The 20407-nt window shown below is 43.9% G+C and overlaps 1 protein-coding gene across 1 annotated transcript in view; it reads right to left on the reverse strand.

The window, feature by feature from the left end:
- CYYR1 (cysteine and tyrosine rich 1) overlaps positions 1 to 17268 on the reverse strand; it is a 90952-nt gene extending 73684 nt beyond the window's left edge. Inside the window, exon 1 of the mRNA XM_088481689.1 lies at positions 17178 to 17268. Within this exon, the coding sequence (XP_088337815.1) occupies positions 17178 to 17253 (76 nt within the window). The 5' untranslated portion in view covers positions 17254 to 17268. The remainder of the gene's footprint in view (positions 1 to 17177) is intronic.
- Positions 17269 to 20407: the final 3139 nt, after the last annotated feature.

Here is a 20407-nt window from a genome sequence, read left to right on the forward strand (position 1 = left end):
GTCTGAGTTAGGGCTGGCTGGGCTAAGTAGTGTAGTGTAGTGTAGTGCACAGTAGTGTTGTGCTGTGCTGCTGTTGTCCATAGGGGCTGTGTCCACTACTTCAAAGTCCATAGGGGCTGGCTGTGTTGTGCTGTGCTGCTGTTGTCCATAGGGGCTGTGTCCACTACTTCAAAGTCCATAGGGGCTGGCTGGACTGTGTTGTGCAGTCAGTTGTCCATAGGGGCTGTGTCCACTCCAAAGTCCTGTGCAGTGTCCCAGTCCTAAAGGGGTGCTGTAGTGTTGTCCAGGGGGTGCTCTGTCCGTCAGGGGTGCTCCCCCCAAGTGCTAAAAAAAATTAAATTTTTTCTCTGTTTGTGAATTGTGTGCGCAGTAGCCACACGTGCATCAACAAAGTAGTGCCAAGTGTGCGCCTGTGTCATAAGTAAAGGGCCGGCTGGCTTGACCGTTAAAGGGTGCTGTAACCCCCAAAGTACACTCCAAACCAAATAAAAAAATATTTTCTGTGTTTGTGAATTGTGTGCGCAGTAGCCGCACGTGCATCAACAAAGTAGTGCCAAGCGTGCGCCTGTGTCATAAGAAAAGGGCCAGCTGGCTTGACCGTTAAAGGGTGCTGTAACCCCCAAAGTACACTCCAAACCAAATAGAAAAATATTTTCTGTGTTTGTGAATTGTGTGCGCAGTAGCCGTACGTGCATCAACAAAGTAGTGCCAAGTGTGCGCCTGTGTCATAAGTAAAGGGCCGGCTGGCTTGACCATTAAAGGGTGCTGTAACCCCCAAAGTACACTCCAAACCAAATAAAAAAATATTTTCTGTGTTTGTGAATTGTGTGCGCAGTAGCCGCACGTGCATCAACAAAGTAGTGCCAAGTGTGCGCCTGTGTCATAAGTAAAGGGCCGGCTGGCTTGACCGTTAAAGGGTGCTGTAAACCCCAAAGTACACTCCAAAGCAAATAAAAAAATATTTTCTGTGTTTGTGAATTGTGTGCGCAGTAGCCACACGTGCATCAACAAAGGAGCAGCGCCAAGCGTGCGCCTGTGTCATAAGTAAAGGGCCGGCTGGCTTGACCGTTAAAGGGTGCTGTAACCCCCAAAGTACACTCCAAACCAAATAAAAAAATATTTTCTGTGTTTGTGAATTGTGTGCGCAGTAGCCGCACGTGCATCAACAAAGGAGCAGCGCCAAGCGTGCGCCTGTGTCATAAGTAAAGGGCCGGCTGGCTTGACCATTAAAGGGTGCTGTAACCCCCAAAGTACACTCCAAACAAAATAAAAAAATATTTTCTGTGTTTGTGAATTGTGTGCGCAGTAGCCGCACGTGCATCAACAAAGTAGTGCCAAGTGTGCGCCTGTGTCATAAGTAAAGGGCCAACTGGCTTGACCGTTAAAGGGTGCTGTAACCCCCAAAGTACACTCCAAACAAAATAAAAATATATTTTCTGTGTTTGTGAATTGTGTGCACTGTGGCTGCACGTGTATCAACAAAGGAGCAGCGCCAATCGTTCACCTGTGTCCCATAAGTAAAGAGCCGGCTGTCTCATTTCTTAAAGGGTGGTGTAACCCACAAAGAGCACTACTCTCCAGCAAAAATAAAAAAATATTTTCTGTGTTTGTGTGCGCCTTAGCCGCACGTATATATCAAATCGATATAACATAAATGGAGGACCAAACTTTCTCCGATAAAAATAAAATAGAGAAAGATCAAGAACCACACACATACAATCCCAAATGACAAAGTTCAGGAAAATTACCTTAAAAAAAACATTTAAATCATCTGAAGAGAAACGTAAACTTGCCAATATGCCATTTATGACACGGAGTGGCAAGGAACGGCTAAGGTCTTTCCCTATGACTAGTGTGTGTCATACTAGTATGACTAGTATGTTCATGACTAGTGGTTCAGCTTCACATGACGATGGAAGCCCTCCTCCCGCTAAAAAAATCAAACGAGTTAAGCTGGCAAAAGCACAGCAAAGAACTGTGCGTTCTAAGAAGATATCACAAATCCCCAAGGAGAGTCCAAGTGTGGTGGCGGTTGCGATGCCTGACCTTCCCAGCACTGGACGGGAAGAGGTGGCTCTTTTCACCATTTGCACGCCCCCTGCAAGTGCTGAAAGGAGCACCCACAGTCCACTTGCTGATATGCAAATTGAAGATGTCACTGTTGAAGTACAACAGGATGAGGATACTGGTGTAGCTGGCACTGAGGAGGAAGTTGGCGAGGAGGATTCTGATGGTGATGTGGTTTGTTTAAATCAGGCTCCGGGGGAGACAGTTGTTGTCCATGGGATGAAAAAGCCCATCACGGTCATGCCTGGGCAGAAGACCAAACATTCCACCTCTTTGGTCTGGCAATATTTCTATCCAAATCCGGACAACAACTGTCTTGCCATATGTACCATATGTAAAGGTGAAATAAGTAGGGGTAGGGACGTTAACCACCTAGGAACATCCTCCCTTATACGGCACCTGCAGCGCGTTCATAAAAAGTTACTGTCAAGTTCAGAAACTTTGGCTAAGACCGTAAGCAGTCCAGGGACACCTAAATCCTGTTGTCCTGTTGTATCCAAGCGCCTGCAAACCACACCATCAACTCCCTCCTCGTCAATTTCCTCCTTAGTCAGGATCGGAAGTAGTCCTGCAGGCCATGTCACTGGCATGACTGACTCTCCTATCCGGGATTCCTCCGGAGGATCCTGCATTGCTACGCCTCATGCTGCCGCTGCTGCTGTTGCTGCTGCTGGGAGTCGTTCATCATCCCAGAGAGGAAGTAGGAACACCACTACTTTTACTAAACAATTGACCCTCCAACAGTCCTTAGCGAGGAGGATGAAGTACGACAGCAGTCATCCTGAAGCAAAACGTATAGCTGAGGCCTTGACTGCTATGTTGTTGTTAGACATGCATCCGGTATCCGCCATTAGTGCAGTGGGATTTAGACAATTGATGGAGGTAGTGTGTCCCCGGTTCCAAATCCCGTCTAGGTTCCACTTCACTAGGCAGGCGATACGGAGACTGTACAGAAACGTCAGAAAAAGTGTCCTCAGTATCCTGAAAAATGCCGTTGTACCCAATGTCCACTTAACCACGGACATGTGGTCAAGTGGAACAGGGCAGACAAAGGACTATATGACTGTGACAGCCCACTGGGTAGATGTATCACCTTACGCAGCAACAGCAGCAGCGTCACCAGTAGCAGCATCTCAGAAACGCCAGCTCGTTCCAAGGCAGGCTACGCTGTGTATCACCGGTTTCAGTAAGAGGCACACCGCCGACAACCTCTTAGAGAAACTGAGGGAAATCATCGCCCAGTGGCTTACCCCACTTAGACTCTCCTGGGGATTTGTGATATCTGACAACGCCACCAATATTGTGCGGGCATTACATCTGGGCAAATTCCAGCTCGTCCCATGTTTTGCTCACACAATAAACTTGGTGGTGCAGAATTTTCTGAAAAGCGACAGGGGCGTGCAGGAGACGCTTTGGGTGGCCCGAAAAATTTCTGGCCACTTTTGCCATTCAGCGACTGCGTGCCGAAGACTGGAGCACCAGCAAACACTCTTGAACCTGCCCCGCCATCACCTGAAGCAAGAGGTTGTGACGCAGTGGAACGCAACCCTCTATATGCTCAGAGGATGGAGGAGCAACAAAAGGCCATTCAAGCCTATACATCCACCTATGACATAGGCAAAGGAGGGGGTATGCACCTGACTCAAGCGCAGTGGAGAATGATTTCCGTGTTGTGCAAGGTTCTCCAGCCCTTCGAACTTGCCACACGTGAAGTCAGTTCAGACACTGCCAGCTTGAGTCAGGTCATTCCCCTCATCAGGCTTTTGCAGAAGCAGCTGGAGAAAGTGAAGGAGGAGCTAAGACGGAGCGATTCCGCTCGGCATGTGGGACTTGTGGATGAAGCTCTTCATTCGCCTTGCCAGGATTCCAGGGTGGTCAATCTGTTGAAATCAGACCACTACATTTTGGCCAACGTGCTCGATCCTAAGTTTAAAGCCTATGTGGTATCTTTCTTTCCGGCCGACACAAGCCTGCAGAGGTGCAAAGACCTGCTGGTGAAAACACTGTCAGCTGAAGCGGAACGTGACATGTCAACAGCTCCTTCTTCATTTTCTCCCGCAACTGGGGCTGCCAGGAAAAAACTTAGGTATCCTAAGCAACCCGCTGGCGGTGATGCAGGGCAGGCAGGACCAAGTTTGGACATCTGGTCCGGACTGAAGGACCTGGCAACAATTTCTTACATGTCTACTGTCACTACATATCATACTGTCACCATTGACAGAATGGTGGAGAATTACATCGGTTACAGCATCCAAGTAGGCATGTCAGACAGTCCATACCTGTACTGGCAGGAAAAAGAGGCAATTTGGAGGCCCCTGTACAAACTGGCTCTATTTTACCTGAGTTGCCCCCCCTCCAGTGTGTACTCCGAAAGAGTGTTTAGTGCAGCCGGGAACCTTGTCAGCGAAAGGCGTAGGAGGTTGCTTCCACAAAATGTGGAGAAGATGATGTTCATAAAAATTAATTATCAACTCTTCCAGGGAGACCAGCCTCCAGAACGTACAGAGGGACCTGTGGTGGTGGATTCAAGTGGGGACGAGTTAATACTCTGTGAGGATGAGGATGTACACAACACTGAAGAGGGTGAGGAATCGGTGGATGAGGAGGATGAGGACGACATCTTGCCTCCGTAGAGCCAGTTTGTGCAGGGACAGATTAATTGCCAGCTTGTTTTGTGGGGGCCCAAACGAACCAATCATTTCAGCCACACTCGTGTGGCAGACCCTGGCGCTGAAATGATTGGTTTGTTAAAGTGTGCATGTCCTGTTTATACAACATAAGGGTGGGTGGGAGGGCCCAAGGACAATTCCATCTTGCACCTCTTTTTTTTCTTTGCATTATGTACAGTTTGGGGCCTAGTTTTTCAAACTGCCATCCTGTCTGCCACTGCAGTATCACTCCTAGATGGGTCACGTGTTTGTGCCGCTCACTCGTGTCGCTTAGCATAGTCATCCAGCTACCTCGGTGCAACCTTGTGGACATAAAAACACTATTGTGAGGTGTGAGGTGTTCAGAACTGGAATAGACTGGAAATTAGTGGAAATTAAGGTTATTGAGGTTAATAATAGCATAGGAGCAGAAAAACCAACACATTCTGTGATTTTAGCTGTTTTTATGCTTTTTAAAAAAAAAATACAGATCCAAAACACAAAACCCAGAACCCAAAACACGGAAGGGTGGTTTTGGCAAAACCAATCCAGATCCAAAACACGAAGAAAGATCCAGATCCAAAACCAAAACAAAAAACACGAAAAGTTGTCAGTGCACACCCCTAATTCACACTTGTCTTTATAGCAAGAACATACATAATCTGGTACGGTTTGTGAGTGTTTCCACAAACTGTAAATCTTGGAATATTAAATTAAAACATATTATTTCAACTGATATTTTAGTTTTAGTGGCCTTTTAAAGCCACATTAGCACATGTAAGGTGCTTGTGGAAGCTAAGAAAAATATTTGTCTATTAAACCTGCACAGTGTGCTGTCATGTCTATAGATCATGTGGCCTTTGGCAATGGCATACAGAAAGGATTGTCTATAGAACTCATATATATATAACAACAATCAATACAGTATGGATTGAAGAACAGGCTTGCCCAATGCCTAGGGAAAATGAAATAAAAAGAAGTTCCTTCCTCTATAACTATGTTTCTCCATTTCTTTGTATAAATGTGTTCCTAGATAGATCTAGGTCAGTAAATCTAATCAATAACTTAGATATAGCAGAAATTCTAAAGAAAAATGGCTTTATTTATTGTTATATCCGGATTTCCTTTTTATCACCCATTGAAGTAAGATTTAACTAAAGAAGTCCACTATTAGAATAACAGTTTAGATTACTTACTTAGAATACTTACATGCCTAATTGCAGCCTGAGGCTACTTTACTCTAATGGGATAATGCTCACCAATAGTACATAATGTGACATAATGGACTGCACTACAGGAGTTATGTTATAGCTGCATTCTTAGGTTAGATAGGCATAGCTGCATAGAGACCTTACTTTCGCACACTCCAGCAGGCGTACATTCAACTCTGCATCAAGCCCTTAGGGTTTTTTCGGGTGCGTCAGGTCTACAAGGACCATACGCTTAACTCAGTCTACCAGTCTATACAGTAAACTCATATGGTATGACGTTAACCAATCAGAAGTGTACAGGAGCGAATTTAGCTCCATACACAGAGAGGAAGCTGCTCACTGAACATCTGCAGCAATTAACTCAGTAAATGTACTGTGACAATCAAAATATAGCTTTGCATTGGATTGTGGTCACCAGCACATGGGTTTCACATTATACTGTGGTCACTAGAATATGGGCTCTGTATTTTCAGGGCCGTAGAGAGCTGAGGCAGGTACTGGGGGGCATGGCCAAATCACAGAGGCGAGGCCACGCACCGTAAAAAAAAAATACTATGCTGCACTGCAAGCTGCAAAGGGGGCCAATGCCCCATCAGCAGCTGACCTGGGCCACTGCCGAACCCCAGCAACAAGCTCGAGAGTGGGTAAATCGTACTTGCCCTCCCCCACCTTTCAGTGTCCCTGTGGATTTTACTATTTTCCTAAGAACTTGATTATTTTGTACTGTGCTCGCCAATAAATAGACTCTCAAATAAACTGCAGTAATAAGAAATAGGGCTCTGCATTGTACTTTAGTAACCAGAATAAGGGGTTGTACAGTATAAGGTTCATGGAACAGATGTTAGAAAAAGCCTGAGGAGGAGAATTGGTCAGGGAGATGACCCTCCTTGATACATATGACTCACATTGTCCTTAGGTCCCGTTGCTTCCCAGCATAATGCCACAAATTGCGAGTCTGTGATTTTCTGAGAATCGTGTGATTGAGCCCCTTGTCTTGTCTATTTTACGAAGAAGTGGGAGTAATGCAGGAGGGTGACCTACTCTTTCAGAGTCCGTATGGTGTAGAAGCAGTTACTTTTAGGTAGCAATGGAGAAAAGTTAACTTTGGAAAAACTACTAATTAATAATAATAATAATAATTATCTATATAGTGCTTTCCTCCAAAAGGACTCTGTGTGTTTTACATATGGACACCATAGGCGGGATGCATCACACATCACATTTTTAATTCGATGCATCCTGCCACTCATCGCATGCCTAGTGACATTTAGAACAGTCTTTTACATTGTGAGGACTTTATAACTCGGTTGAGGACTTTATGACCCCGGAGCCCTTCTGCGCATGCATAGCCATTGGCCAGTGCATGTGCGAGCCTGGGAGGGTCCCTCTTGGGGAAATATCCAGTAAGAAGCCAATATTCTTCTATTATGCAACACCATCTATAGATGGCGTTGTCTATAGGGAACAAGCTCTGGAAAGTTTCGCTTTCTGGAGCTTGATGCATATGGGGAATGCGGTCAATCCTTTTCGGAGGTTTGACCGCATGTTTGAGAATAGTGTATCCTGCCTCATATAACAAAGGAGACAGCCATCGTGTGCGCACTACAATAGTTACAGTGAATGAAAATAAAAAATATAATTCAATTACAGGATACCCACGGAGCCATCAATCATGGATTGCTCATCCCTCATACGAAAGTAGGGAGCCATCTTGGGCACAATACATAGGATAATATGGATGGGAACAGCAAATACATGGAGCTGCGATTACACATGAGGAGATACAAAGTACGAATATACAAATAACAGGATACCCACCCGCGAAAGTAACTGTTGAGGCGGCCACCATGGGTGCACTAATAGCTTACACCTGGTAGGATAAGCAATATGTGGAGACATGACTACACTTTGGGGAGTGGACACAATATGATATACAGATGGCACACACAGTCCTTGGTTCCGCTGATTGTTCATCCTTCCCGCAAAATGACCTAGTGAAGCAGCCATCCTGGGTTCACTACATACAGTAGGTTATGATGAGAAAAGGCTTGCCGAAATTTGGCTCCCTCCTGCGGGAGGGAGCTGTCGGGCAACCACACGGGGGACGACTCGCGGCATAAAAGGGTGTGGCCTGGAGCATGACACATCATCACAATGCAGAGATTAATGGCATTGTGAAACAGGGTGTGAGGCTACGATGACGCGATTCAGCGCAAATCATGTCACCGCCCCCCCATCCAGAGTTTATACAGTTGGCTCGCTGGGGACGGGAGGCTTGCTTGCCTTTCCGGGGGGCCGGGAATGGCACCCAATTTTCGGGAGGCTCCCGGCCGAATCGGGAGGGTAGGCAAGTATGGATGAGTAGGATGGAGGAATTGAGACAAATTTGGGAATTACCAAATACAGAAAGTGAGAAACTAATTAACCAACAGTATAATCACATCTTGGGATTTTTCATCTCAGCCACAAGCATACCAGGTGAGGCAGCCATCTTTGGCACACTGCATAAATTAGAGTGGGTGGGATAACTTGATATTGACAATACACTCTGGGACAAATATGTACTTCAGTAACAGCTATAATGCTGCAATATGTTTAAGCCTTCTCTAGGAAATCAGGCAAAATTTGTGGATGCTGGTACATTTAGTTTCACCACAGCAAGAAAGCCACTGTCTTAAACCAGCAATTCCATGAAAATATCAGTTGTGTATTTTCATTTTTAACATAAATCACTGTGCCAGGCAGTAAAATGAATGTTAGTATTAACCATTTTCCCATGGCAACCACAGTCGCATGTCACATGATGTATTAAGCAGAGAGCTTGGAACAATTTCTGAGCTTAGTTTGAACAGTGACATCCACCCCCTCACCTCCCTCCATCAGCCATCACATGACATACAGTACTGAGAGGAAAAGAGGACTCTGCTCTGCTCTTTTTAGGTGGGCCTTGAGAACCCTGTGGGTATCCCAGTAAGATGGTTCAACAGCCTCGGAGGGTGGACAAAGCATTGCTGGGTCCCGTAGGCTCTGGGCCCACATTAATATTCAAAGAAACAAAAAAATCTTTGTTTTTTTTCAGCATTGTTGATTATCAATATCAACACTTTTTGTAAGTGACAGCACCTGAGCTATGTTATTACGTATATGTTCACTGAGCTGAAAAATCATAATCACATGTCACTTAATTTGTCATTAATTGGAAGAGTTAAGTATGTAGACGCACATCAAAATGCAGGAAGTCACACTACGTTTACACAGGAAGTGACACTTGTACATACCATTACCTAAGGGTTGTGACTGTGAGAAATGACCTCCCAGGCCACTTCCTGTGTCTAAGCTCCTAATCGGTTCAAATAACTGGATTTAACAAAATCCCCATCTCACTCTTTCAATAATAAAAATCCTTAATATGACTTGGCCTCTAGGAATGATAAGTGGTGGAACTTTATCATTATGGATCCCATAGAATATGTTGGTCTCTGCTTGTCATTAGTAAAAAAATGCTCAACTTCCATGATTTATTACAGGCAGCAGAGAGATCCTAGAACAGCTGGAACACAAACAGCTTCTGTAACTAATAAATGGTAACATGAAATGTGAAAAATAGTAGAACACAAAGTAAAATGATTTCCTAGGATACAGATCAACTAAGTTCACAGGCACCAGCAGCGTACATGCAGCTACTGTAGTTTTGTATCAGCAATAAAATAAATAAATAAAAGAATCTGGGTCATGTTGTCTCACTGGTAACCGGGGCTATACTTCAGTTACTTACACATTATACAATAATTGGGCCGACCAGACGATATTCAGCTGCTCGGCCTGATAATCTCAGAGTGTGTACGCAGCACCCGGATCCGATTATCGTTCCAGCACCAGTGAGATCGGATGGTTGGATCAAACCTGCAGCACAACATTGCTCCAAAACGATGAACATTTTGTAGTGTGTATGAATTTCCGATCATCTGTCTGACATTTCTTTTCTACTGATAGTTTATTTCAAAATATAACCTTTGCGACGGTCTTGGGACAGATAATTGTTCTGATCGGTACTATAAATCGTTAGTGTGTACACTAGAAATTGGATGTTCTGCTTATTGGCAGCAGAGCTTAGCACTTTCCCCCACACAGCTCGCACAGAGGGCCTGATTCAGCACCGATCGCTATTGCGATGACGGCTGCGTAATCGTACGCAGTTCTGCTGCGAATATATGCTAAAGTTTGCAACAGCTCAGCCAGCATCGAGACGCCCACTACCACTTTCTCACATCCGTAAGACCTCACAGTCCTGTGTATACATTTGTAACATCGAGTAACATCGGACCCTCACACAACATTGCAGCAGCTCTGACCTGTCTCTGTACTGTCGTGAATCAGCTGCAATTTACATTTTATAAAAAGTTCTTAAACTTGTCTTAGAATGACCAAATGTAAAACATTTCTACCTACAGTATTTGAAGCAATGAGCCATCTTCAACTCTCATATCAGCCCAAAAAAAAAGGAAATTGACGGATTGTAAACTTTTGATGTATATTAATATTTCCATCTGACATAAACCATAATAACCTTACTAATAAATAGTAATTCGCTGTAAAATATAGAGTGGCTTTTTAAATACAACTTGTTGCTTTTATACCAGTCTTGGCTCATTCGAGTAGTTCCTATAATGTAGAATGGATTCCATATGAAAGGCATTAGACTGCTAAAAGTACAAATTGCATTTCAATACCTCCTCCGGCTCTTCATTATCAGATGAATGCAGTGACTTCTGACACCCATTACAGAGAGCCTAAGGAGGTTTGCCCCAAAGCTGCTACAATTGGGGGCATTCAGAGTTTAAATTGATATGAAATCCCCAGATGTACAGCACCAGGTAATAAATATAATATCTATCGGGGGGAGGGGGATTATGTGTAAACCGCAATAAAAATTGTTGACGGTTTGCAAATCATTGTGAGCTTTGCGTCTTGCTAAACTGCCAAAGATCAGAGCTCGATTTACGCAGATTACAGAGGATAGAATAATGTACTTCTGTTTAACAGTAGCATCCGATTGACGGTGGTTTTAAAATGCACTTTCATACATCCCCATCTTAGGGGTAAATTTACTAAGCTGCCGATTTCTATTTTATGTAATCCGAGATCAATCTCAGGCGACATCGTAAGAATTCATGTGTTTTATTTTTCAAACAGGTTACTGAATTTAATAAGCTGCCGAGTTGCTGTCATTCGTGTTGTTTCGATGGTGTAATCATTCGATATCATTCGTATTATTCCTTTTTATTTAGCTTTCGGTTTTAGCTAATGCAAATGAACAAAAGCATGCACGGATCAGGGAGATCCGTGATACATGTATCTGTGTGTAAAAAAATAAACACAGAAGCATGGGCGGGATCATTAAGATTCGTCTGTGCTTCTGTGTTAAAAAAATGAAAACCTGTATAAAAATAGAAAAAAAAAATGGTGTGGCTTCCCCCAAAAGAACAACCAGCCCTGGGCTTTGGAGACCCAGTACTGTTTGTGCTAAATACAGGGGACAAATGATATAGGGGTCCCCTGTATTAGATTTTTTTTTCTATCTTTATACTCAGTGATCTCAGTGATCCCATCCGTGCTTCTGTGTTTATTGTTACACACAGATGCATGTATCACGGATCTCCCTGATCCGTGCGTGCATCTGTGTAGGTTGAGATGTGAAACTCAATGGAAAAAGTGTTCTACTTGAGATTTCTATTTGGGTTCTTTTTTGTGTCTTTTGCGGCCTAAGTGCACTATATATTGCGGCCGTTAAAACAAATACGAATCCTTAGTAAATTTCCAGGACCTATTGATGTCTATGGGCAAGTGCTGCCGAGTTGTACCGACGGTCTATGTGTCCAAAAACATTGTCGGCAGAGTTTTAGACATCGAATGGAGCAAAGTTGGTAGAGTTTAGCCCTTAGTAAATTCCGAATATGCATTTAATGGCCGAATTTGTCTCATTCGATGTCAGACGAGCTTAGTAAAATTATCCCTTAGTCTCTATTCTGGCAGACATTTTATTTTATTATTTCCAGAACATAAGGCGAATTGGACACCGTCTAGTGTGTATCTACTGTTATGCGCTCACATGCGTCATTCATCGTATCTTTTGATCTGCTGTACTGTACATGTACGGCCGGTCAGAGAATATTCCATGCGGGGCTGTGTAGTTTAATGAAGGAAGGAACGAGTGATTGTTCAGTTGTGTGTGCCAGCAATCTTGCATGGTTCGGGGAGAAATAAATCGCCCAAACAATCAGCAAGATTGCCGGGTCATCTAGTGTGTAGTACCTGGCCTAACCCTCACCTGCCATGCAATGGACTTAAACACTACACTCAGTGGAGGCTGCGATTTTTCGGCCTTAACTAATATGCTGTCCGTCAATGTCCATAGTGAATTGTTATGGCTGCGCTCCCATGAATTTACGTTTTTCCCATCGAGGGGCAGATTCAATTAGTCAAGGGACTTACCGCAAGGCTGTAGCTCTGCCCTAAGCTATTCAGTTACTGCCTGCTGCCCCGCGCTAAGTGCACCCTTTGGTACTTTCCACTCATGGTAATTCCATAGCTCCGGGTACTTAAATCAAGAGCTATGAGTTAATGAGCGTTAGCTGCAGGGAAATTGCCAAATAATTGAATCGTTCCGGGCATTAAACCTAGAGCTTCAACCACGCAGTAAGTCCATTGACTACTTGAGTGTAGGAGACAAGTCCAAGCTAATGGTTCATGTTTCACATTTGTTTCAAAAAGTTACTGTTAGTGATTTAGGGGTCTATTCATTATGTACATTATCAGGGTCTGGGCGGACACCGATAATTAACATTCCTACTCGCGGCGAGCGCCGGAGCAATTCATCATGAAAATCATCTGTCTCCGCAATCCTCATCACTGCTCCTTTAGCAGTGCTAGTGCGCTTGAGTGAACTGGGATACACACAGGCGCACAAAGCCCTGGTGTCTAGAGGAAGGACCTGGAACAGGGGCGGAGAGATCCCAAAGGATCCCTCTTCGTAACTTGGGACTCCTAACCATAGGGAAGGAGCTGGTGTGCCAGTCAAGCTCCGAAAATATTGTATTTTCAGAGCTTGACGATTTTAGGTCTCCATACTAGTGTTTGGGGACAGCGGGACAGGTTGGGGCTGAAACGTAAGCAGGATGAAGCAGTGATATCTCCTGCATTACCATACTTACCGACATTCTGGCAGCCCCCTCTGGTCGGTGCAGTAGGAGATGTGGGGGTGGATTAAGTGGGCGGTGTTGGGGCGTGTTGGCGCGATCACGTCATCATGCTCCCTGCTTTTTAATGCCGATACTACGTCATTGTAAAGAAGGGGGAGGGGCTACGGTGACTTGATTCAGCACAAATCGCCTCATTGCCCCCGAACCATCCACTTTCGGGTGCGGGCGCAAGGAAGTGCAGGGTGTCGGCAGCCATTCTGGGGGACTTGCCTACTCTTGCAGGGAGCCGGGAGTGGCACCCAATTTTCGGGAGGTTCCTGGGAGTACCGGGAGAGTAGTCAAGTATGTGCCTTACCTTTATAATGAATAGTCCCAATCCTTAATCTCTACAAAGTACTGTTGGTGAAATGTTTAATTTTCACCTGCTTTTGTAGAAATGAAGCGATGATGAATGGACCCCTTAATGTCTGAACATGAAAATAATGATCTAAGGGGGTCATTCAGACCCGCTCGCGAGCAGCAGTATACTCGCAAGCGGGTCGATGTTCCCCACTGCGCATGCGCACGACGGAGGGAGCTCCGTCGTGCGCATGCACGAGCCCCGGGGAGCGACGGGCTTTCCATCGCTCCGGGTCTGTATATGCTGTGGTCACCCACAGCATATACGAGCGGCCAGGAGGCCGCTCCATTTTCATGGAGGAGGGCCCTGATTCAGAGCGAGCGCTCTGGTCAGAGCGTTCAGCTCTGAATCAGGCCCTTAGATTGTGATTGGTTTTCAAATTTTATATACTGCAAAGCCTTTAGATTTTTATATACTTTTGCACAACAAAACAATCAACCACATGATATCTGTGTAAGTGCATCATTGTACTAAAAGGCATATATCTTAGTATGTACTGATTATTTCCATTACTGACATGTTTGTTTACACAGGAGCATCCCTATAGCAAAACCAGCTGCAGACAATATAGACACCAGTTTGTGTTTTCAGCTGCTTACCAACACTTATACTACTCTCTGCTGCCGTTCCACATGTAAAGTTTTAAAACTGCCAGCTGGTATAAATATTATCCTAGCCTTATAGGTAGCGGACATTAAAACTAGGTGGTCAGTACAACTTCTTCTCATTAGCCAATGAAGAGACTCGGAACCAGCTTACACATACACAGCTGTCTTCCAGTATTTATATCAGTGTGCGCACCAGTCTCGGATGGCTCAAGATAATTATGTATCCAGCTTGCAGCGAGTTGTGGTGGTGTACCCCGCTATCTCTAACACACCTACATCATGCCGGTCAGCTGCGCGTGCGTAGCCTAAGTTCATGCATGCGCACGCTCGCTGAGCAGTCAGTGCCCAGGAAGAAGCAGGGCTCTGGGAATCAACGCTATCTGAAGATTGCATTGGTTCCCACAGTTTTAGGAGTCTGAATACTAAATGGTCCCATCAGTCTCCGAATAATGAATGGGCCCGTTACTTAAAACATGCGGAAACTACTGTTTCCGCATGTGTAACGTATCCATTAAGAAAGATAAATGTCCTTAGAAGCTCATTTATCAACAAGTTTTATCATATGCAATGAGTTTTAAAACTCTTGCGTATGATGATAACAATGCTCCAGCCAATGAGCTCATGACTGTCATCTGTTTGAAAAATGTCAGTTGTGAGCTGATAAATGGGCCCCTCAGTGCCTGGATAACTGCATCTCTCAAGTTAGCTCTGTGCCTACAAATCATTTCTTAACCCACACACATACCGATGTGCACACGATCAGCCAATGTGTACGATTTGTGTACGATTTCCCTTGAAACTCTCCCCGGCAGCTCTGCACACGATCTCCACACGATCTGCACACAATTTGTTGTCCAATCTTCATACGATCTCTCCTGCATCCAGACTTTTCATTGTGTATTGTATCCTAGATTGGCAGATCTGCCCTATTGCACGGCAGATCTGAAGATGCGATGTGCGACCAGCGGGGACGCGCATCACATCGTGATCGTGAGTGGGGACTCACGATTTCTTCACAATTTTGACATATTTTACACTATCTGTCGTTCCAATGCGTCGGAATCGGCCACATCGGGTAAAATATCGCTATGTGTGTGGGCACCCTTACTGTAAATTGTTTCCACTTTTCCACTTTATGTATAATAATTAGTTAACAGCCCGTGGCCATGAAAAGTCCCGTTTGAGCACTCAAACTGGTCACTTTGCGGTAATTTGTAGCAGCCAGTAAAAATGTCAGCGCTGGCGGCTGTGCGCGCCCGAACAGAGCAATAGTTGAATTGGTGCTATCTAGTAGCCGCCGGCATGCAACACACTTGAATTCCCCCCATAAAGGTGAGGAGCAGCGTTAGCCATGTATATATATATATATATATATATATGTAGATAGATAGATAGATAATGATATAGATAGATAGATAGATAGATAGATAGATAGATAGATAGATAGATAGATAGATAGATAGATAATGATGTACCTTATCTAGTGATCACAATATAAATTGCTGTTGGATTATGCACACTATGATACACAGAGGCGATACACTAAGGGCCTGATTCACTACCGATCACAACTGCGATTAGGCACGCAATCGGCCAATTGTTGTGTTCTGCGCATGCGTATGCATTGCACGCGCGCGAACCAGCCATTGCGATCGGGACTGCAGTGACTACGCAGATCTATCGCAGAGTGATTGACAGGAGGTACCATTTGGTGTTGGTGACGGGAGGAGGTCGGCAAAATGCAGGCTTGCCAGTGCGTTCAAATGCCGTTGCATGGGCGTGCATAAATTATCCACTGCGATGCCATACGCAGCCTGAGGCCTGATAGCATGCGACGATGTTAGCAATTCCTGAGTAAGGTCTGACCTTGTGCAAGTGTGCGTGAGGCTGCGATGTTACTCCATGTTACTGATGGTTTCGCAGTCTTGCTAAACATTCCGGATGTGTGTAAGGTAAGGTGGGCGTCCCTGTGTAGTGCAATGGATTAGCATACTATCGCAGTGAGACTGCGTGTGTAATCGCTATTGCATTCACAATTGCGATCCGCCATGAATCATGCTCTAAAATTGGAGAGTGATGAAGTGGAGAATGATAAAGTACCAACCAGTCAGCTTCTGTCAGTTTACAGACTGCTTTTGAAAAATTACAGTTAGGAGCTGATTGGTTGGTACTTTATCACCTCCTATACATCATTCTGTCTAACACTTGGAGATCATCTCTTACCAATAACTGGAATGACCTGGTCCTATCCAAAGCATCCCTATAGCCTACTTACACTTTTCTCTCCTACAGTGTCTGCTAGTAATCACTTCTATGTACCCACTACTCTCCCAGTAACATTAATGACCGCTTCATGTTTAACACTGCTTCATCCTGCAACCACTCTCCCCTCATACATACACATTGCTATAGAATGAACTACATCTAGATGTCTCCACCAGACTACACCCAGGATGGTACGTGATACTCATCACCACTATATGATTGTAGATGTGTCCTTTCAATGCACACCCAGGATACAGTGTATGTATGTCACACTGTGCACGGTGCACGGCCTCTGGGATCCAATCACAGCACCAACAGCAACTCCACACTGTAATGATGCGGCTGTACAGTCCCAACGGCATCCCCTCCTGCCTATTAATGCACCCCCATGTCCCCCAGGTGTGTGTGCATAATATATATATATATATATATATATATATATATATATATTTATATATATATAAATATATATATATTTATATATATATGTACAGAATATGCTGGTGCTATTTAAGTAAATGTTAATAATCACATATGGAGGCATATATAGATAGATAGATAGATAGATAGATAGATAGATAGATAGATAGATAGATAGATAGATAGATAGATAGACAGACAGACAGACAGAAACAGACAGACAGACAGACAGACTGACAGACAGACAGACAGACAGACAGACAGACAGATAGATAGATAGATAGATAGATAGATAGATAGATAGATAGATAGATAGATAGATTTATATATACATGCATTCAGACTGAAGTTAGACTGACCTGTGCTGAAAGCTGAGAGCAGGAGCCCTATCCTTATACTCGTGTGACAGTGGCTGAAGGACCCCGTTATGTCCATCCAAACTTTGCAGACAGTCGCCGTGATTCCCGGAGACAGAATCAGAGAGTACGTGTCCTGGAGGGAGTTAATTTCATATAGTTCAGGTCAGGATAGCATGCATCTGGGTGTGATGTGGGTCCCGTCCTTGTCACCAGCAGCTCCTCACACAATGCTGCAAAGCTGGTGTCCCCCCCACAGATTTTCTTTGTGTGAGAATTCCCTTCTCTTTCCTCTTGTTTTCTAATAGCTTTTCCTGATGCCTCCATTCTCAGATTTCACATTACAGCTTGGTGGGTGGCACAGAGAGTGTGTGTGTGATATATCCTCCAGGCTTTTTTATCTCTTGTGGAAAGTTAGAAACATTTTCTTATCTCCTAAAAAAAAAACCCTACACATTACATGTAAACTATTTTCTTTTCTTTAACACATTTTTTTTTCTTCCTAGGAAAAATATAGAATATTTTCTAGAAATGTAACTTTTTGTTTTATTGTTTTGTTTTATTATTATTGTTGTGGGAGTAGTGAAACCATCTTATATTATATATTCACAGTAGTGATGCTGAGGGGAAACAAAATCTCCCAAATTAATGTCATAATATAACAATTCCCTGAAAGTGATTCCAATACTGTCATGTGTCAATCATGTCAAGCCTATGTTAACTTTTCATTATTAATAAACTTTATTTATCGGGCGCCACAAGTTGTCCACAGCACGGTACAAAGGCCAAGATAATAAGATTGTACAGGGTAAAACAGTACAGTACAATATAGTAGATAAGTAATAAATAGCACTACAACTCTCAGCACAGCAACTGATGTAAGGGTGCTCACCCTGACAGATGTAACCTACGCAGTGCGCCCCAGATGGCTGCCTCAGATGGTTATTCTTGGGCAGGATGAACAAACACTTGGATCAATTCATTCAGTGTATTTCATATTACAAACATTTCAGTCACCCGTATATGTCACGGGAAAGATTCCTAGACTGCACACCCTGAATATATATATAACGGGAGGTGCTACCTGATTAGACTAATTGCAGGCACAAAAACAGACAAATCTCAGGTGCACAACTCCAAATGATTGATAATATATAAATGCAATAACATTTTGCAATCAATAGAGGTTTTTAGCATAATCTTGGCCAAGGTTATGCTAAAAGATATGCCACCATATCCAGGCAGTAGGCCGTAGCTATTGTAGTGCGGCCGGTGCCATCGCACAGGGCACCACAGGTCAGGGGGCGCTGTTTGGGACTGTAAAATTTCTATTTATTATCATTCTCACTAGTAGCTGCCTCTTATTTCATCCCCAGCATCTCCTGGCCTCCCCTATCTCTTCCCTGGCCCTTCTCCATGAGGCCTTTCCCCTTTTTTGGGTGCATTATGTCCCTTTGATAAATTAGGGGGGCGCCAATGCTCTTTCTGGCACAGGGCATCAAAATGTCTAGCTAGGGCTCTGTATCCAGGTAACCTCTTTAGGGTAGGTCCCTAACAAACTAGGATTCAAATCCAGAGCGCAGGACACCCCCAAACTGGCCCAGCTAAGCCGCCCCAGGGCATCACCATAGTAAGAAAAGTGCAGTGTAAAAGAGATAGTTAAGAGCAGCCACTGCTGCATATAAAGAATGAAAATAAAAAGTGAGGTACATGTATAATAAACAAACAGTGAAGGCTTAAAATGTGTTATAAAAGAAAAATGTGTTATAATGCGGTGCCCTGAAACAGATCAACCAAAGCAATCCAGGGGGAACCACGCCCCAAAAATGAACCAAAGCTGCACTACAGTATATAACTTGTAGGACTTACCTAGAATTGTGCCTAATACCATTGTGCATATTCATTACCAGACTCCATGCTTTTAAACCAATAAGGTAGGGGTGCTAATCCACACTGAGGGCGTCTCCTTTCCCTCAGGTGTGCAATAAAGCACATTAAATGGAGTATATGGGAAAGAATCCTGGACTGCACACCCTGAATATATATATAATGGGAGGTGCTACCTGATGAGACTAATTGCAGGTGGATAGGCCCATAACCTTGGCCAAGATTATGCTAAAAACCTATATTGATTGCAACATTTTATTGCATTTATATATTATCAATAATTTGGAGTTGTGCACCTGAGATTTGTCTGTTTTTGTACCCGTATGTGTAATGCCCGAACTGCATCAGTTTGCTGTATTTGCTATTCCCTGTTTTGTACCATGTACTTCCACCCCACTGTATGCTATACTGGTGTGCTATACCTCCACTGAAGTGCATCATCCATGGGCAGGATGTTTGTCACGTGGATCTACTCACACAGGGTATAGCATACTGCCACATGTGTCAGTTTTCCCATATATTCCTTGGGACCTTGTATGGCTTATCTCCCACAGTGCAACATTCGTAGTACACCCAACATGGCTGCCTCACTTGGTACACTCGTGGATGGCATGAAAAATACATGGACCTGACTATTATTGTGGGACCCTACTCCTAGAGTTAGGATGCTGCAAACACCCATTTTGTGCCATTTCTTCCAGGCGTAGCCTGTTCCACCCAGGGTAATCCTATGTAGTGCGCCAAAGATGGCTGCCTCATCTGGTACCTTTTGAGGGTGGAATATATAACCCATGGAAGTTATTTCCCAAAATGTCTGTACCAATCCTACAATATGCTTATTCTGCTCTCTAGGTTTCAGTTGATTTTAATTATCTCTGTGTGGTTTTCTATTTTTTGCAATACCAAATCCTTGTACAATGTACCATGTTTTATGATGTCTGTAAAGTGACTTTGAGTCCTACGGGACAAAAGCACTATATACAGTCAGGTCCATAAATATTGGGACATTGACAGAATTTTCATATTTTGGCCTCTATTCACCACCACAATGGCTTTGAAATGAAACAAACTAGATGTGATTTAACTGCAGACTTTCAGATTTAATTTGAGGGTAATTACATCCAAATCAGGTGAACGGTGTAGGAATTACAGCGGTTTCTATATGTGCCTCCCACTTTTTAAAGAGCCAAAATTAATGGGACAAACTAAACAATCCTAAATCTAACTTTCACTTTTCAATACTTTGTTGCAAATCCTTTGCAGGCAATTACAGCCTGAAGTCTGGAACGCATAGACATCACCAGATGCTGGGTTTCATCCCTGGTGATGTTCTGCCAGGCCTCTAC

This window comes from Taudactylus pleione, unplaced genomic scaffold (assembly GCF_031769625.1).
Source record: "Taudactylus pleione unplaced genomic scaffold, aTauple2 ptg000276l, whole genome shotgun sequence".
Lineage (NCBI taxonomy): Eukaryota > Metazoa > Chordata > Amphibia > Anura > Myobatrachidae > Taudactylus > Taudactylus pleione.